The sequence below is a fragment of the Choloepus didactylus genome, chromosome 13, assembly GCF_015220235.1.
Source record: "Choloepus didactylus isolate mChoDid1 chromosome 13, mChoDid1.pri, whole genome shotgun sequence".
Taxonomy (NCBI): Eukaryota; Metazoa; Chordata; class Mammalia; order Pilosa; family Megalonychidae; genus Choloepus; species Choloepus didactylus.
Window position 1 is genome coordinate 13,025,084 of NC_051319.1, and position 16,050 is coordinate 13,041,133.

General features: G+C 40.7%; 1 protein-coding gene across 1 annotated transcript; it reads right to left on the reverse strand.

Moving 5' to 3' along the window:
- Positions 1-6,471: 6,471 nt before the first annotated feature.
- LOC119508434 (testis-specific Y-encoded-like protein 1) lies at positions 6,472-7,835 on the reverse strand. The gene is given in 5 exon segments (XM_037802037.1): positions 6,472-7,069; positions 7,071-7,236; positions 7,376-7,488; positions 7,623-7,747; positions 7,830-7,835. Coding segments are annotated over 5 exon segments (1,008 nt in total).
- Positions 7,836-16,050: the final 8,215 nt, after the last annotated feature.

Genomic DNA, 16,050 nt, shown 5'->3' on the forward strand with positions numbered 1-16,050 from the left:
TTCAGTTCCACCCCTGCTGGGGGCTATTGAAATGCAAAAAGATAAGGAATCAGTGAGAAGCCAGAAGGGACAAAATGTAGGGGGAAAAAAAAAATGGCTTTTTTGGAGTCTGGGAATGGGTGCCCACTTTTACGTGCCCCCACTTCTCGGAGCCCAGCCCTTCTTTAGCACCCCAGCTCCCAAAGTTAGTTAATTAATTTGTTAATTAATTCTGCAGTTGAGGCTGGGTTGAGCCTCCCTTCTTGCCCTCAGCAGATTGCTGTTTTTTGGTTTTGTTTTTTCCCCCCCCTTTCAGGGAGCCGGCAGCAAGACAGTCTGTGAGGTCTGGGTGGGGAGGGGCGCCAGACCCCTGTTCCGGGTAACTTACAATGTTCGCTGCGATCTCAGCTTTTCCTCCAATTCTAAACTTGTGTCCAATGTGTGACTGGTTACTGGAGACCCCGAAAACACTGTTTCATACAGTTCTTGGGTAATTGCCAGCTGCTCTAGGGGAGAGACGAAATTCTGCTCCTCACCACTCCACCATCTTGCCCCGCCTCCTCGCCTTTTCATTTTTAATGAGCAAGTGTATTAATTTTGTAAAAGCCCAATATGGTTTTCATTTTTACATGTTGTCTGTTACACATTTTGAGTTAATTACTGAGTATGCTATGAGGCAAGGGTCAATACTCATATTTGTTGACACAGATATCCAGTTGTCCCAGTACCATTTGTTGAAAAGGAATTCCTTTTTCCATTGAAATACCATGGATCATCTGACACCAGGCCATAATCCAATTATTTCAGAAAATACCATATTCCCCTGTCCTTCCAGCTCTATCTGCCATTCAGGCAATTCCTTTCAGTAGTTAGGTATCAGGCAGATGCCTGGCTGTAGGAAAGGTAACCAACTCTTACCTCACTTCAGCAAAAGGGGGATGATTGGAAAGTGAGACATCATGAAGGGCTGGGTTGTCAAATCATTCTCACAAGAATCACAGGTTGTATCTAGTATTGAACTTTACTAATAATTCAAATGATACAGGTGACTGAGACACAGGTGAAGTATGGAGAAGTCTGGAACCACCAGTGCAGCTCTCCGTGACCTTCCATATCAGGACACACTCTGGCCCAAATTCAGTACATGAGATCTCAAAATAATTCACATGGAATGTCATTTACACAAAGGGAGGTACTTCATAAACTGCAAGTTTTTTTACTAGAAGCAACTTAACCAAACCTGTCTTGCTAAAAGCATTTCATAGGTAAGGACTCCCCATTTTCTTTCAACTAGTAAATACCATCAAGGGGGTTTGATTAGCACTTTAAAAAGGAAATTTAACCCAGTAATTTCTTTATTCTTCTATTCCCCTTTTATCTTTTTTTCCTGAGTGTTACTAGGATAAGTAGGACAAATTGTGGATCAACTGCTAATCTTTTCTTTCCTATAAGGATACTGGGGAGAAGACTCAGGGGAGTTGGGACTCCAGGCTTGGGTATAGACAGTTACCAAGGAAACTGTAGGTACCAAGAAGCAGGAACCTCAGAAACTTGCTCGTAGCCAGAACAGCCTGGTCAGGACACCATTGCCACTGCCACCAACACTGCTGCAATCAATGGCCATTTCCTCTCATCCTTCAACATTTGCTCAGGATACAAATTCCAGAATGAGAATTCCTAATTGGACAAATTTAGATCATATGTTAACACTGCCTGTCCCTTCTCAACATCTACCACCCTTCATCCCAATGATCTGTCTTCTCATAGGGGAACACAGCCACTTGGGATTATCTTCCCATTAAGTCTACACATAAAGGGGGGGAAATAATTTCCCAAAGGGGAATAGAGTGCTGCTTGGGAAAAGATCCAGAAAAATAGAAGAGGATGGAACAATTCCCAACTCATTGTATAAGGTCAGCATTACCCTGCTACAAAAACCAGAAAAGGCATTACAAGAAAATAAACTACAGCCCAATATTCTTCACAAACATTTATGCAAATTCTCCAACAAAATATTAGCAATCAAATCTACAGCTAAAACCATACTAATGGTACAACACTGAATGCTTTTCCCCTAATTTTGAGAAAATCCGTTTGGCTGCAGTATGAAGAATAGATTGTAGAGAAATGGGCATATGTCAAGGATGGGATATAATGGCATCTAGGAAGTTATTGCACTAGTTCAGGCAAAGATGAGAGCTTAGACTTGGGTGACAGCAGTGCAAATGGGGGTGTTTAGGAGCCAAAATAGACAGGGTTTACTAACAGATTGGATATGGAGGTTGAGGGAATGTTGTAAGGATAACTAACTCCTAGGTATTAGCTTACTCAACTGAATGCCTGGTGCTGCCTCTCATTAGGCAAGAAAATCCGGATGATGGGAAATTTCCATTCTCTTCTGGAGAAACCCCCACTGTCTACACACAGGGTGGAGTTCTAAACCATGGTCCCAAAGGGTGAACTACAGTACTTGGATTTCTGCTTAAGCAATATTATTCAGAGGGTGGGTGAGGCATTTTCAAGAATATGTGAATATATTTCAGTACACAGGCCTTTCTGAGCACAGACTGGCAGTGAAAGGAGAAAAACAGGCCTTATGAAATTTGTTGGGAAGATGTGCCAAAACTGAAATACTAAAGAGGTGATGATGGTATATTTCAAGGTACTTTATAACAAAGCTCTTTAACATACTAATTTGGGTGTTGCCATTGCCATATGAGGTAGAATTTTTCTAATAGCTATTTGCAGATGAGAAATTGGAGTCCTAGATTTAAGTGATTTTCCCAGGACCATTCAATGATAAAAGGGTTTCAAACTTAAATCTTCTGATTCCAGTGTCCCTGATCTTTTCCGTGTTACAATGAAAGTTAATTACAGCTATGAAGAGTCATCAGAAAGAATTCAGGTCTATGCAAGATGGGTCTTCTCTAGTGGGTTATTTCCCTCTCTCACCCATTGAATCCTACCCATCCTTCATGGTTCATTTCAGATGGTTCATCTTCCATGGATCTTTCATGCCCATTTCTGCCTACTGATTTCTTCTTCTTCTTTTTTAACTTTAAACACATATTTTACTTAAACCAATATCTCAAAAACATTATCATTTCAACATATAATTAATATAAAAAATAAAGATCTTTTACCTTCTTTTTCCCATAGTAAGTCTTTGAAATCCAGTGTGTATTTTATACTTACAACACATCTCAATTTAGACCAGCCACATTTCAATAGCTACTGCCCTTGTATTGGACAGTACAGGTTTAGAGGATAACCCACTTTCATCTCTGGTGTAATATTCCCCTTAAAAGGTACAAAAACAAAGTACAGAAAAGTTGATCCAAAGTTAAGCAATGTTCTATTTAAATGGCAAGTGAAAGATTAAATGTTATAGTGTTTGGAACTTTTCTAATTACTTGAATGAGAAATTTTGCTGTTATTGGCTTTGCAAATCTTTTTAACATCATGTTTTGCAAATAATTTGAAGGATGTTTTCTTCTTTCCATTATCTCACCTAAGGTCTTTCTAAGCATTTTGTTATTTTGTTCTTTTTCTTCGTATTGTTCTTTCTGCCATTCAATAAATACTTATTAGTTGACAATCATGTCCAAATCATTATGCTAGATGGAGTGAAGAATGTAAAAGACATCCCTTTCTGCTTTCACAAAACTTCCGAACTAGTGAGAAAGGGAAAAAGAATGGCAAACGTGAAAATATCTTTGTATTTTATTTTACTGTTTTCACTTTGTGTCAATTATTTGTTTGCATATCAGTCTCCCCAATTCTTTAACAATGAAAAGAATGGACTTTCTTATCCTTTTATCTTCCGAGGGCCAAAAGAATGCCTTAATAAATATTCTGGAATTCACTGTAATGAATAAGTATGTGCTATTTTCTAGAAGTTCCTACAAAGTACATGGAACATAAACATTTAATCTTCCCTGGGGAAGATGGGGAACAGAAAAGACTATAAGGCGAGGAGTTATCTGGGCCAGGCCTAGGATTTGACACAGATAGAAGAGGGTGGTAGAAAGAGGTTTAAGTTTTTATAGATGATAAAGTGTGGGAATAGGAGGGTACATCACTTATGGTAGGTACACTCTGAACACTGTTTCTTAAGTGCACAAATGAATAAAAGAAAGAGCTGGAATGACCCGAGAATGACATCATTTGTGAATATAGAAATGCAAGAGTTGAGAAAGTGAAGGAAGGGTGATGTCGCCGCACAAGTCGAATGGGGAGAAGTTCTGTCCACTAAGTAAACAGCTGCAATTGTTAACCTTTGAAAGCAAAACAACAAGCCTCCCTACCAGGGAAGACACAGTATCGTGCCCTATTTTCTTACCTTTGGGATAATAACTAATGTGTCCATTTGAGAACTTGAATGATTTCATAAGTTCTCATTAATGCAAACAATTTCATTCAACATGTTTATGGGCAGGGTGAAAAATAAGAAATCTAGCAGAATAACATGCTTTTATTTTACCCTCTTGCACATAAGGAAAGACAAATATGCCAATGATACGATTCCAACTTTACAGAACAATCTCAAAAGTATTTATGCTATTTAGGAAAAGTGCCACATCAAATACCCTAAGTCATTACTAGGGCAAACTATCCAATAAAACAATCAGAGCCACAAATATTTGTAGGTTATTTTTCCAGGAAGACAACAATTTCCAAAATTTTCAGAGTCTGACAAGAGCAATTTATTTAAATTACATTTCTAAGGATACAGTTTTAATAGAGATGAGAACAAGCTGAAAACAGTCATGAATATTCACATAAGTCTCTATATTGTACAGGAAAATAAGATTGATACTCTTCCAAATGTTCCCAATTTAAAACAAAAGCAATCCTGTACAGTTCAATTCTTCCAGTAAGCAGAAATACAGAAATAGGATTTTACTAAATACTAATGAAATAAAGAGCACAATATCAATCTTCCACCCACATAAGAGCACATGAAAACAAGAAAGAAAACATGAGAGGAAACAACCAAAGTTGCACTGTTTCGGTTTCTTTAAAGAACTGTTTCTTTAGGCAACATATTTAACACTCCAAACCCCTTCAATTCTTCCATCCTAAACCTGAGAAAAGTATTTCTCCTCCCACCACCGCTGGCTCTCAGCCAGTCCAGTCGTACTTCTAGGCTGTTTTCACCTGACTAATTTCTGCCTCTGGTCTTTTTTTTTTAAGTGAGTTTTTTGTTTTTGTTTTTTTCAGTTGAGTTTTTTTGCTTAGTTTTCCCTGCTCAAGGCACCCAATACAATCTCTTTAGTTGTTCCATCCAGCCTGAACTAGAAATCACCTTTCATTCCATCTATATCTGTCACTCTTCCACCTTCCAGGCCTTGCTCAGGGGGCTTGGGATGAGTGTATAGGGGCAAAAAGAGCTCTGGCAGTCTATTTTACAGGACAAACTTCCTGTCTCTGGAAATGATAAAGAGAGCCAGATTAAACTAATAAGGCTGCTATTGCAGATGTTTCTATGCTATCACATGTTTTTTTCTTAAAGAGAAAGGAGAGGGAGATGAGGAGAGAAGGAGAGGTATTCTGCCATCCCGGCACTTAATCATCTTAAGGATGTGAAAGGGAGGCAAACAAAACTTAGATTTTGTGTGAATTCACTAGTTGAGGCTGAGAGAGCCTGGTACTTGGATAGAATACCATCCTTACCCTTGCCACGAGGACAGGGTCTCACTTGTTATCTCAACCATTTGCCTGACAGTCAGCAGGGTTCCTGGGATACTTGGTGGTGGCAGCAAAGAATGAAGAGGTCTTTTATGGTGGAATGGAGGCAGGGTGCACACCTGCCAGTTCTGGAGGCCCTTGTTTACCAAAAACCAAACAGTGAGGCTGATAAGGTCTGGAAGATGTTCATTCAGAAGGCAGCAGCCAAGAGGGGTAGGCATAGGCAGTCATGGGTAGGCATAGGCAGTTGCTGGCACAAGTCAAATGGGCAGCAGAAGGCAACCAGAGGAGCATGAAGAGCAGTGAAATCACATAACCACATACACCAAGTGGCCCACTGCTGTTCTTCCTTGACATCAGTAATACCCACCAGTTGTCCACAGGCCAGTGCCTGGACTGCTGGATGCAGAGCTGAGTGCTCAGAATGGGTTCCTTGTCAGAGCTAGAAGTCCAGGTGGTGACAGCCAGGCCAGAGGCCCTGGAAACAAACAGTCCAAGCAGTGTCCATAAAGGCAGTGCAGTCCACAGTATCTTTGCTCGGCTTAGAAGCGGTGGGAACCATGGTGTGCAACACGTTATGTTAATGCAGAACAACACCGAGGCCACGTGGAAGTGGAGGAACATGGCCATGAAGGTTTTGAACTTGAGGTTGAGAGAACTGAATGTCCAGAGGGAGGGAGGGAGGGTGCAGAAAGGTCAGCATACAAAAAAAGTAAAAGGCATACACCTGCTGTTGCCTAAGCACAGGACCAGCAGGAAGTGAGAACCAGCCATGTGCAGGAGTATTCCCAAGAGCAGGGTTTAACCAGACTGGAACCCAAAGGGTCTTGGGATCTCCAGTGGCTCCCTTACCGGGACACGCCTGGCTCTTTGGGCCCCTTCTTGCATCAAGTAGTATTGCAGTGGATTCGGCCACAGCTCCTCTTTGATAATCTCAGCAATCCTGTCAATCTCTGGAAGGCTGTGGTCTGAAAGCCAGGTGAAGAAGCTGCAGATGACTTCTTGGTTCCTGTGAAGGAAGGACGGGGGTTCCTGACCCCGGCGCCATATGATCGGAGTGGAAAGCGATACCACTCGGCCCAAGGATCTGACTTCGTATTCCTTTATAATCAGCCTGTTGCTGAAGTAGGGGTTTCTCTGAAAGAAGAACTTGAACTTGCAGCCCGTCCTAGGGTGTCTGAGCTCCTTCACCTCCAAATTGGTTATGTATCTTAACATCTCTGCATCTTGGCCCCTAATCATGGCGGACAGCTGAGGGTGGTTCTGCAAGGCGGTGAACCAGAAGCCGGGAATATTCTGAATGAGGTAGTTCCTCCACTCCAGGTAATGTCGACGCATTCGCCCAAATCTGCGCTCCAGTTGGAGGAAGGCCCTGTCGGCCTGAGCGTTCACTGCGTCGTTCCCGCTGGATGGCTTCCAGGGGGTCCATGCCGGGGTCCGCATTCAGGCGCCTAGGCCCCGGCTCCGCCGCCGCCGCCTCCTCCTCTACCTTCTGTTCCTCTGCCACTTCCCTTTCTGCATCTACTGGCTTCTCCTCTACCTCCATCTCGCGTCCTTCACTACTTCCTTCTCCTTCAATCTACTTCCTCGTCCCCCTTTTTCTCTACCACCTCAGCCCTTTCCACCTCAGCTCTCTCATCCGCTCCAGGGAGAAGATGGCGCACTTTCCAGTCGTCACTTCCGTGGCCTTTGCCCTAGCAGTCACCTGACACTCCCAACACCGCAACCTCCTCCTGCCACCCCGCACAGCAGGTTTTTAAGGCTTTCTCCCCGACAAGTCCCCTCAGCTCTCCACCCTGAAAACCGTTTTTCAGGCTGCTGCCGGTTGCCGAGGAGACAGAGACTACTTCCAGGCTCTCCGCGAGAGGCGAAACGACTTCCGGCCCCATTTGGTTGCTAAGTGACCCCGACCTCCATCGATAGGGGCCTGGGCAGTGTTGGCTACAGTTCACAGATTCCTGTGTGCGCCTCCCTTCTCTGGAGGCTGGGGTGGCAGGAGCACGACAGTCTCCGAGCTGCCCCGGCCCCGTGCCACCATCACCTGTGTCACCTCGGTTTCCTCTTGGAGCATCTGACACTAGGGGTGGGGGTGGCGGGGTCTCCCGGGGCACCATCTGGAGTAGTGAGGCTGCGAGTTTGAGGGAGTGGGGTCCCCTTACCGCCATCTGGGTTGCTCACATTGGCAGCTGACCAGCGGTGGGAGAGCGTCTGTTTTTCTCTTTCATTCTTGGTCCTCCTGATGGAATTTGCTTTTTGTTATCATTGTTTTTTTTAGCCACATATTCTCTTGCATTGTTGTTTAAACATGCATCCATTCATTTTCACATTCATTATTTTTTCAACCAACGGTTATTGAATGCATATTTACGAGGCACGGTTCTAAGTGGCAATTCTGTATCTAAGTCTAGAAACCTCAGTTAAACTTTAATTTGTTGCTGTGCAAGAAAACAGAGATCCTGGGGCAGAATATGAACTTAGGACAGGCTGAAGGAGAAAGTGTTGGGGGGGGCGGGGGGTGGTCGGACTGCTCTTTTCTTTCAGACTTTTTCTTTTGGAGAGTCATGAGGTGCTTCAGGGTACTTTGAATGAGGACACAAAGATAGTGTCTGCCACCCTGAGGCAGACCAGGGCCAAGTGGTAAATGGAGGTGTAATTTGTTTTCTAAGCCATTTTTCTGCCTATTTCTTAGACGAGTGCCTTTCGTGTTTGAACTTGGTGTGAACAACCATCTAAGTGATTCATATTCCAAGAACAGTAGGGAGTTAAATGACATAAGATTTAACCACAAAATATACAAAAATTTATCTGCATGTGGTCAATATGGAATACTCCCAGTCAGAGTTGCAGTTTTCTGGAACCCCCCAAAACATCACATGGAAGCACCACTATTGACCTGTGAGGGGTGAGGTTTCACCGGAATTGAGAAGCATCCCCTTTGCCATTTTCACAGGAGTTGGTTAGGGATGGGGTTATACCTTCTTAACCTTCCCACATTTGCTGGATATCTTAGTCTGGGTATCCCTAAAGTAGGGTCAAATAGACTATCACAAACAGAACATAAACATAAATGATCATAGGTACCAGGAGTGAGGAATTAGAGAGTGAAACAAAGGTGGAAAGCCAATACAAGGATGCACTGTCTACACATGAATGACAGATAAGCACATGAAAAAGTATTCAATTTCACTAGTTTTTGAGAATTAAAACTGCAATGAAATACCTACTGGATGCTTACTAGATTGGCTAAATTAAAAAGAATGAAGTTATTTCAGGATATTTGTTTTTCCTATTTTATTTTGTTTGGAATTTTTTTTTTTACTTGATAATTTTTAAATTAATAAAAAAATAAAGACTGGCAGCAACAAATGTTGGTGAGGATGTGGAACAATTAACTGGGGCTCTTATAAATTGTTGGAGTGTAAAATGGTACAACACATTTTGGAAAGATCAGGCAGTTTCTCATAAAACTAAATATATCCCTTCTCTGTGACCCAGCATACCACTCTTAGGTATTTACCAAAGAGAAATGAAAATATCTGTACACAGACTTGTATAACAATGTCTGTAGCAGCATTATTCATAATGGTAAAAAACTAGAAACAGTCCACCAACCAAAGAATGGATAAGCAAACTGTGGTATGTTTATGCATTGGAATGCTGCTTAGCAATAAGTTTTTTATTTGATAAAGTAATTTAAAAAAAACAAAACAAGGAACTAACTATATTGATAATCACAACTATATAGATAAGTATTAAAATATGCTGAGTGAAAGAAGCCAAAGAATAATGTATGATTCCATTTGTATGAAGTTCTAGAACAGGCTAGAAACTAATCTATGGTGAAGAAAAATCAAAACAATTATCTCTGGGGATGTTTGGTAGTAGGCATTGACGGAAAAGGGGCATGAGGGAGCTTTCTGAGATGGTACTAATGTTCTGTATCTTGAAAGGGGAGTACATTTTGTCAAAATGTATTGAATGGTACATTTAAGATTTGTGTATTTCATTGAATATAAATTGTGAGTCCAAAGGAAAAAGTCAAACAAACATTGAACTCTAGTTAATGATATGCATGCTGCAGTGTTTAGGGGTAAATTGTACTGATGTCTGAAAATAACTTTCAACTGCATTAAAAATAAGGTGGATTAGTGAATGATAGAAGGATAGATAAGTGGATAGATATGTGATAAAGCAAGAAAAGTAAAATGTTAATTATATGATATAGGTGTTGACTGTACAATTCTTTTCAACTTCTCTCTTTGTTGAAAATTCTCATAATAAAAAGTTGGGTAAAAAGGAAAATACATTATCAAGTTAAACACAACTGAGCAATTAGTACTCAAGCCTACCAAGACTTGAGGAGGCTTATGAAATCCACCTCAGCACCTGCCACCTGGGTGATGAAAGGGAAAACATTTATCCATTGGCTTCTGTTCCATTGTGTGAGTGCTAAGTGGCTTCTTACAGGTGTTTCACCCCTTAGAGAAGCTAGAGGTAGGATAAACTACAGATACACAACGTTAGCTGAGGTGAGGTGCTTAAGATTACAGCTGTGTAAAGATGGTCAAAGCCTAGATGCAAAGCTAGTTTGCCTGCAACAATGACTGGCATAAGAGTCAAACAAGAGGATATGAAGTACAGTTAGTTACTATATTCGTTTGCAAGGACTGCTATGACAAATACCACACACTGGTTGGCTTAAACACAGAAATTTATTTTCTTGCAGTTTTGGAGATTAGAAGTCCAAAATCAAGGTGTTGGCAAAGCCATGATTTCTCCAAAGTCTGTAGCATTCTGGTGATGGCTCTCTGGCAATCCTCTGTCATATGGCAATCTCTTTCTGTCTCCTCCTCTGGTTCCTGCTTCCATGTCCAATTTCCTTTGCATTTAAGGACTTCAGCCATATTGAATTATGGCCCACCCTCATTCAATTTGGCCACGCTTTAAATAATAACTTCTTCAAAGATCCTACTTACAAATGTGTTCATACCAACAGGACCAGGGATTAGGGTTTGAACATGTCTTTTGTTCAGGACCTATTGCTGTATTAGTTACCTATTGTTCTATAACAAATTACCCCAAAACTTAGTTGCTTAAAACAACAACTAGTTATTATCCACAGTTTGTGTGGGTCAGGAATCTGAAAGCACCTTAGCTAGGTGGTTCTGGCTCAGGATCCTCCATGACATTATAGTCAATATCTCAGCTAGGGCTGCAGTCATCTGAAGGCTTGATTGGGGCTGAAAGATCCACTGCCAAGGTGGCTCACCACATGGCTGTTGGCTGGAGGCCTCAATTCCTGACCACATGGGGCTCTCGATAGGGCTACTTGAGTGTTCTCATGATACGGCAACTGGCTTCCCCCAGACTGAATGATCCAAGAGGGAGAGAGAAAGAATAAATAAAAACCACAATGCTTTTATGACATAGTCTCCCGTACATACACTATCACTTGCTCCATATTCTGTTCTTTTGAGGTGAGTCACTAAGTACAGCCCACACTCAAGGGGTGGGATATTAGGCTTCTCCTTTTGAAGGCAGGAGCATCAGATGATTTGAGGATATGTTTTAAAACCACGATATTATATTTAAAACCACTTTTCCAATAATGTTAAACCCTTGCCCTACTTACATAGTTTGGTGTTCTGAATTAAGTCCAATCTGTCCAGAGTCTTCTTCAAGGTAGTGGCCAGCTCCAAATCCTACAAAGACTTAATACAGGAAGGTTAGTAGCACAAGTTACATTCCCTGATGCTTCAACAGTTCCCAAGTTCATAATTTGTATTTATCATCTCCCTTTTCCACTATCCACTCCAGATTTCCCTCACCCTCAGCTCATACTTTAGCTGATCTAGGTTGCTACATCTCTGAGGGGTCTGAACTTTTCGTTCCTTTCCTGTATAAAGCCGTGATTGCTGCAGTTGCCCACTCACCATCACCACTCATGGGAGCTTCGGTAGGTGTCCCAGTGAATCTCCTGTGCCCCAGATATACTCCTCCCTGCTCATGTCATGTAAATGCAACCCTAGCTCCTCATAGTAACCAGAGTCAATTACTCTTGCCAGTATAATAACACCTTGCTGGTCTATTGGCACGAGTGTCCCAGAGTTAGCAGGTAGTAGTCATAACTTCAAGTTTAGTGGAAGACCTACCGTATCTCCTAATGGAAAAATTCTCCTACTTGAAAGTATAACCTTTAATTCAGCAGTCTACAGTTATGGGAATGGGAAGCAAAAGTTCTGTAAATGGATCACTAGGAGTGATTATAAGGGAGACCAATCCTACTTCTACTTCATGTTTCCTGAACCTATGTGGCTAGATATTGGCATCATATATCAGTTATTGTTTCAGAGCATATAAACAATATTTGGTCATCACCCAGAGGATGTTGTCCCTGAGCTGACACTTTAGCCTTTCCAAGACTAAAGACCTTTCCAAGAACTTATGCCTCCAGCTGTGATAGTATAAGCTATCTGGAATTACCCTTTCAATATAGGCAATTAGAAAACTAAATTTAATGTTGGAAATAATTATTTTCAGGCATTGGGCCACAGACGACACAAGGAAATCACATAGAGCAAGACCTATTATTGCAAGACTGTGATTTAGGGAGGGGAAACACAGTCTGACAATCTCACAGAGTTAAACAATAGAGATTGGAGTTCAAGGTAGCTATAATTTGCAGGGCTGAGCACCTGAGAAGAGAGAGCTGCACAAAGAAGAGCACAATAGGAATCCCCTTGAATCTTTGACTGAATACCAAGCTACTCATGACAAGGATGAAACCCTATGAGGCTGGGCAAAAACAACATCCAAGGAAAGAACCATTATGAGGATGATGTAAGACAAATAGTAACCAAAGTTCACACAGGGCTGGGAATCATTTGGGTTCCCATCAGAGTAAAGAGACCTTGTAGTATACATATAACATTCAGTAGACATCTCAGAAGGGCAAAAATGTAAAGTAGAACTGAGTTAGCCCTCAAATAAATGCTACTCTCAACCACACTAAAAGAGTCTAAAAACACCTCAAAAGGATCAAACTAACCTGCAAGTAAAAGTGCAACAGAAAAAGTCTAGTACACTTTAAAGAAATAGAACAAAGTCCAGCAACCAACAGTGTAAATTTTATAATATTCAGAATCCACTCTAAGATTAGTAGACATATGAAGAAGCAGGATAATGTGAACAATAACCAATAAAAAAAATTAGTCACTAGACACAGACTCAGATTTGACAGAGACTATGGGATTAGCAGGTAAGAATGTTAATATAGCTATTAAAAATAAGCTCATATACCCCAGAATGAAAGAAAACCATGAAAGTGATGAAATGAGAAATGGAAGATTTAAAAAGGACTCAAATCAAGCTTCTAGGGATAAAAAATACAATATCCAAAATGGAAAAATACACTGGGTGAAATTATTAGCAGGTTAGATACTGCAGAAAAAAGGAGTAAGCATGAAGACACAGAAAGAGAAAAGACTGAAATAAACGAACAACATCAGCTATGGAAGAATATCAGCCTACCATATGTGCAATTGAAACATCAGCCAGAAAGGAAAGAGAAGGGAGAGAGAAAAAAATATTTGAAGAAGTAATAGCCAAAAAATTTCTAAATTTGATGAAAACTATGAACCTACAGATCCAAGAACCCTAACAAGATCCAAGAACAATAATCATAACAGAAATCATAACAAGCATATTACAAACCACATAGCACAAATATCAGCTGTTGCTTTAGCACATATATACAATATTCAGGAGGATAGTGTCCTAACTAACAGGATAGTATCCCTGAGGTGACATTTTAACTGAATTATTAAAAGGCCTTTCCAGAGACTGTTAAAATTAATAATAAAGAGAAAATAATAAAAAGAAACCAGAGGAAAAATAACCATTATGTATAATGGAACAAATGACACAGCAAACTTCTTGTCAGAAACTATGCAAGACAGAAAACTATGGAGTGACATCTTTAGTGTAAGGAAAGAAAACCTGTGAACCTAGAATTTGAGAAAATATTTTTAAAAAATAAACATGAAATAAAGAATTTTTCAGACCAACAAAATCTGAGCAAAATCACTGGCAACAGACCTGAACTACAATAGATGTTAAAGTAAGTTCTTTAAACAGAAGGAAAATGATTCCAGATGGAACTTTAAACTTACCAAAAAAGAGTGGAGTGCCAAGAATAGTAAATATGTGGGTAAATAGAAAATACCATTTCTTCCTCATTTTCAATCTCTTTAAAAGATAATTGGGTTCTAGGTCAGAGTAAGATGAAATGAACACAATCCACCCTGTCTTTAACACTAAATATAGATATAAAAACTGGAACAGCAATTTGAGAACTCTGAAAAGTAAATATTAGCAGGCAGATTAGGGAAGAAGTCCAGAATTTGAAATACTACTGAACTGCTGGAGAGTTTTCCATTTTTCCTTTGTTTTTGCCCAGCGTGGAGTGAAGATAGACCTGAAAGTGGGCACTGGCGTGTGGACAGAGAGAACTCCAGGAGAAGTCTGCAAATTCTGGCTGCAGGAGCAGAAAGGGGACTCCTAACTCTCAGAGAGGGTGAGCAAATGTGCGACATAGTGGGATAACTAAAATACTGGCTTTCTAACCAGAGGACCAAAAAGGGAAGATCCCATTCACAAGAGTATCTTTATTTTTATTTTTATTTTTTTTTTATTAAATTCAGTTTTATTGAAATACATTCACACACCATACAATCATCCATGATATACAATCCACTGTCCACAGTATGATAACATAGTTATGCGTTCATCACCACAATCTATCTCTGAACATTTTCCTTACATCAGAAAGAACCAGAACAAGAATAAAAAATAAAAGTGAAAAAAGAACACCCAAATCATCCCCCCATCCCACCCCATTTGTCCTTTAGTTTTTATCCCCATTCCTCCACTCATCCATACACTAGATAAAGGGGGTATGATCCACAAGGTCTTCACAATCACACTGTCACCCCTTGTAATCTACATTATTATATAATTGTCTTCAGGAGTCCAGACTGCTGGGTTGGAGTTTGGTAGTTTCAAGTATTTACTTCTAGCTATTCCAATACTTTAAAGCCTAAGAGGTGTTATCTATATAGTGCATAAGAACGTCCACCAGAGTGACCTTTCAACTCCATTTGGAATCTCTCAGCCACTGAAACTATTTCGTCTCATTTTGCATCCCCCTTTTGGTCAAGAAGAAGAGTATCTTTATTTGACGTGACTCAGATCTTTCCTACTTGTGAACAGGCTTTTTCCCGGTGCCTTGGTTGAAAACAGAGGCTACCTGAGGCAGTGGATAACAGTTGGGAAAAACAATAGGTTAAGCAAAAAAGCTTAAAAGGAAGAACTGGGGAATGAGATGTTCATGGGGTTTTTGAAAAGCTTTGACATTCCTGGGGATCTTGAAGGCCATGTGCATGTGTATGACTGTGTGCCTGCTCAGGAAAGGCCCAAGAAGGTCTTAAGTTCTCAAATTAAAACCACAATGAAGTACTGCTACTTGGGCAAAGCAGTTCTATTTAGTTGTGGGCAATCTGGTGAAGAACTCAGCTGAGAACAGTCAGTTACCAACACTTCTAGAAGCTGGAGACATGAGTGTTTTAATCCTAAAGGGGCTGGATTAGCTCCACCACAGCATACACTGTAAGGTTCACCAAGCACTGTGCCTATTTAATGGTTAAGGGATGCAAGATGCAACTGCTTGTCCTTTATCTTAGAAAGTCTATCCTAACATATCCCTTGCCTTTAGACTCCTAAATCTTCAATGATGTGACAGCACCTGAATTTCCCTGGGGTTTATCTCCCATCGTCTTGCATGCATGTTTCTTACTAGAGCTTCTAGCATGCTTCCCACTTCCTGCTTACTAGGTCCAATTCGATTTGTGCCATTAACATATTGAATGAGAGTGATGTTCTACAGCATGCCAAGGCAATCATTGTTCCCTTGGGTTATAATGTGACAGACAGCAGGAAAGTTAACATAGTCCTGGAGCAAGTAAGTGAATCCATACTGCTATCTTTCTCATGTAAATGCAAACTGCTTTCGATCCTCCCCACTGATGGGAATAGAGAAGAAAATATTTGTCAGATCAAAAGCTGCTCACCTAGTGCCAGAGTCTTTATCCTGTATCGATAACACTATCACAGCATAGCAGCTGTAATTGAGGCTACCACTTAGTTAAGTTTTTGATAACCCACTCAACCACCATGATCCATCTGGTTTTTGCAGGGCTTGTGATAATTAATTATACAGAGATGTGTTGGGGATTACCACCCCTTATAACTGTTTGGTGGTGCTAATCTGTGTTTCCTTCTGGGAAGTGGAATTGCTTCAGACTTCCAATCTTGGTCACTGTA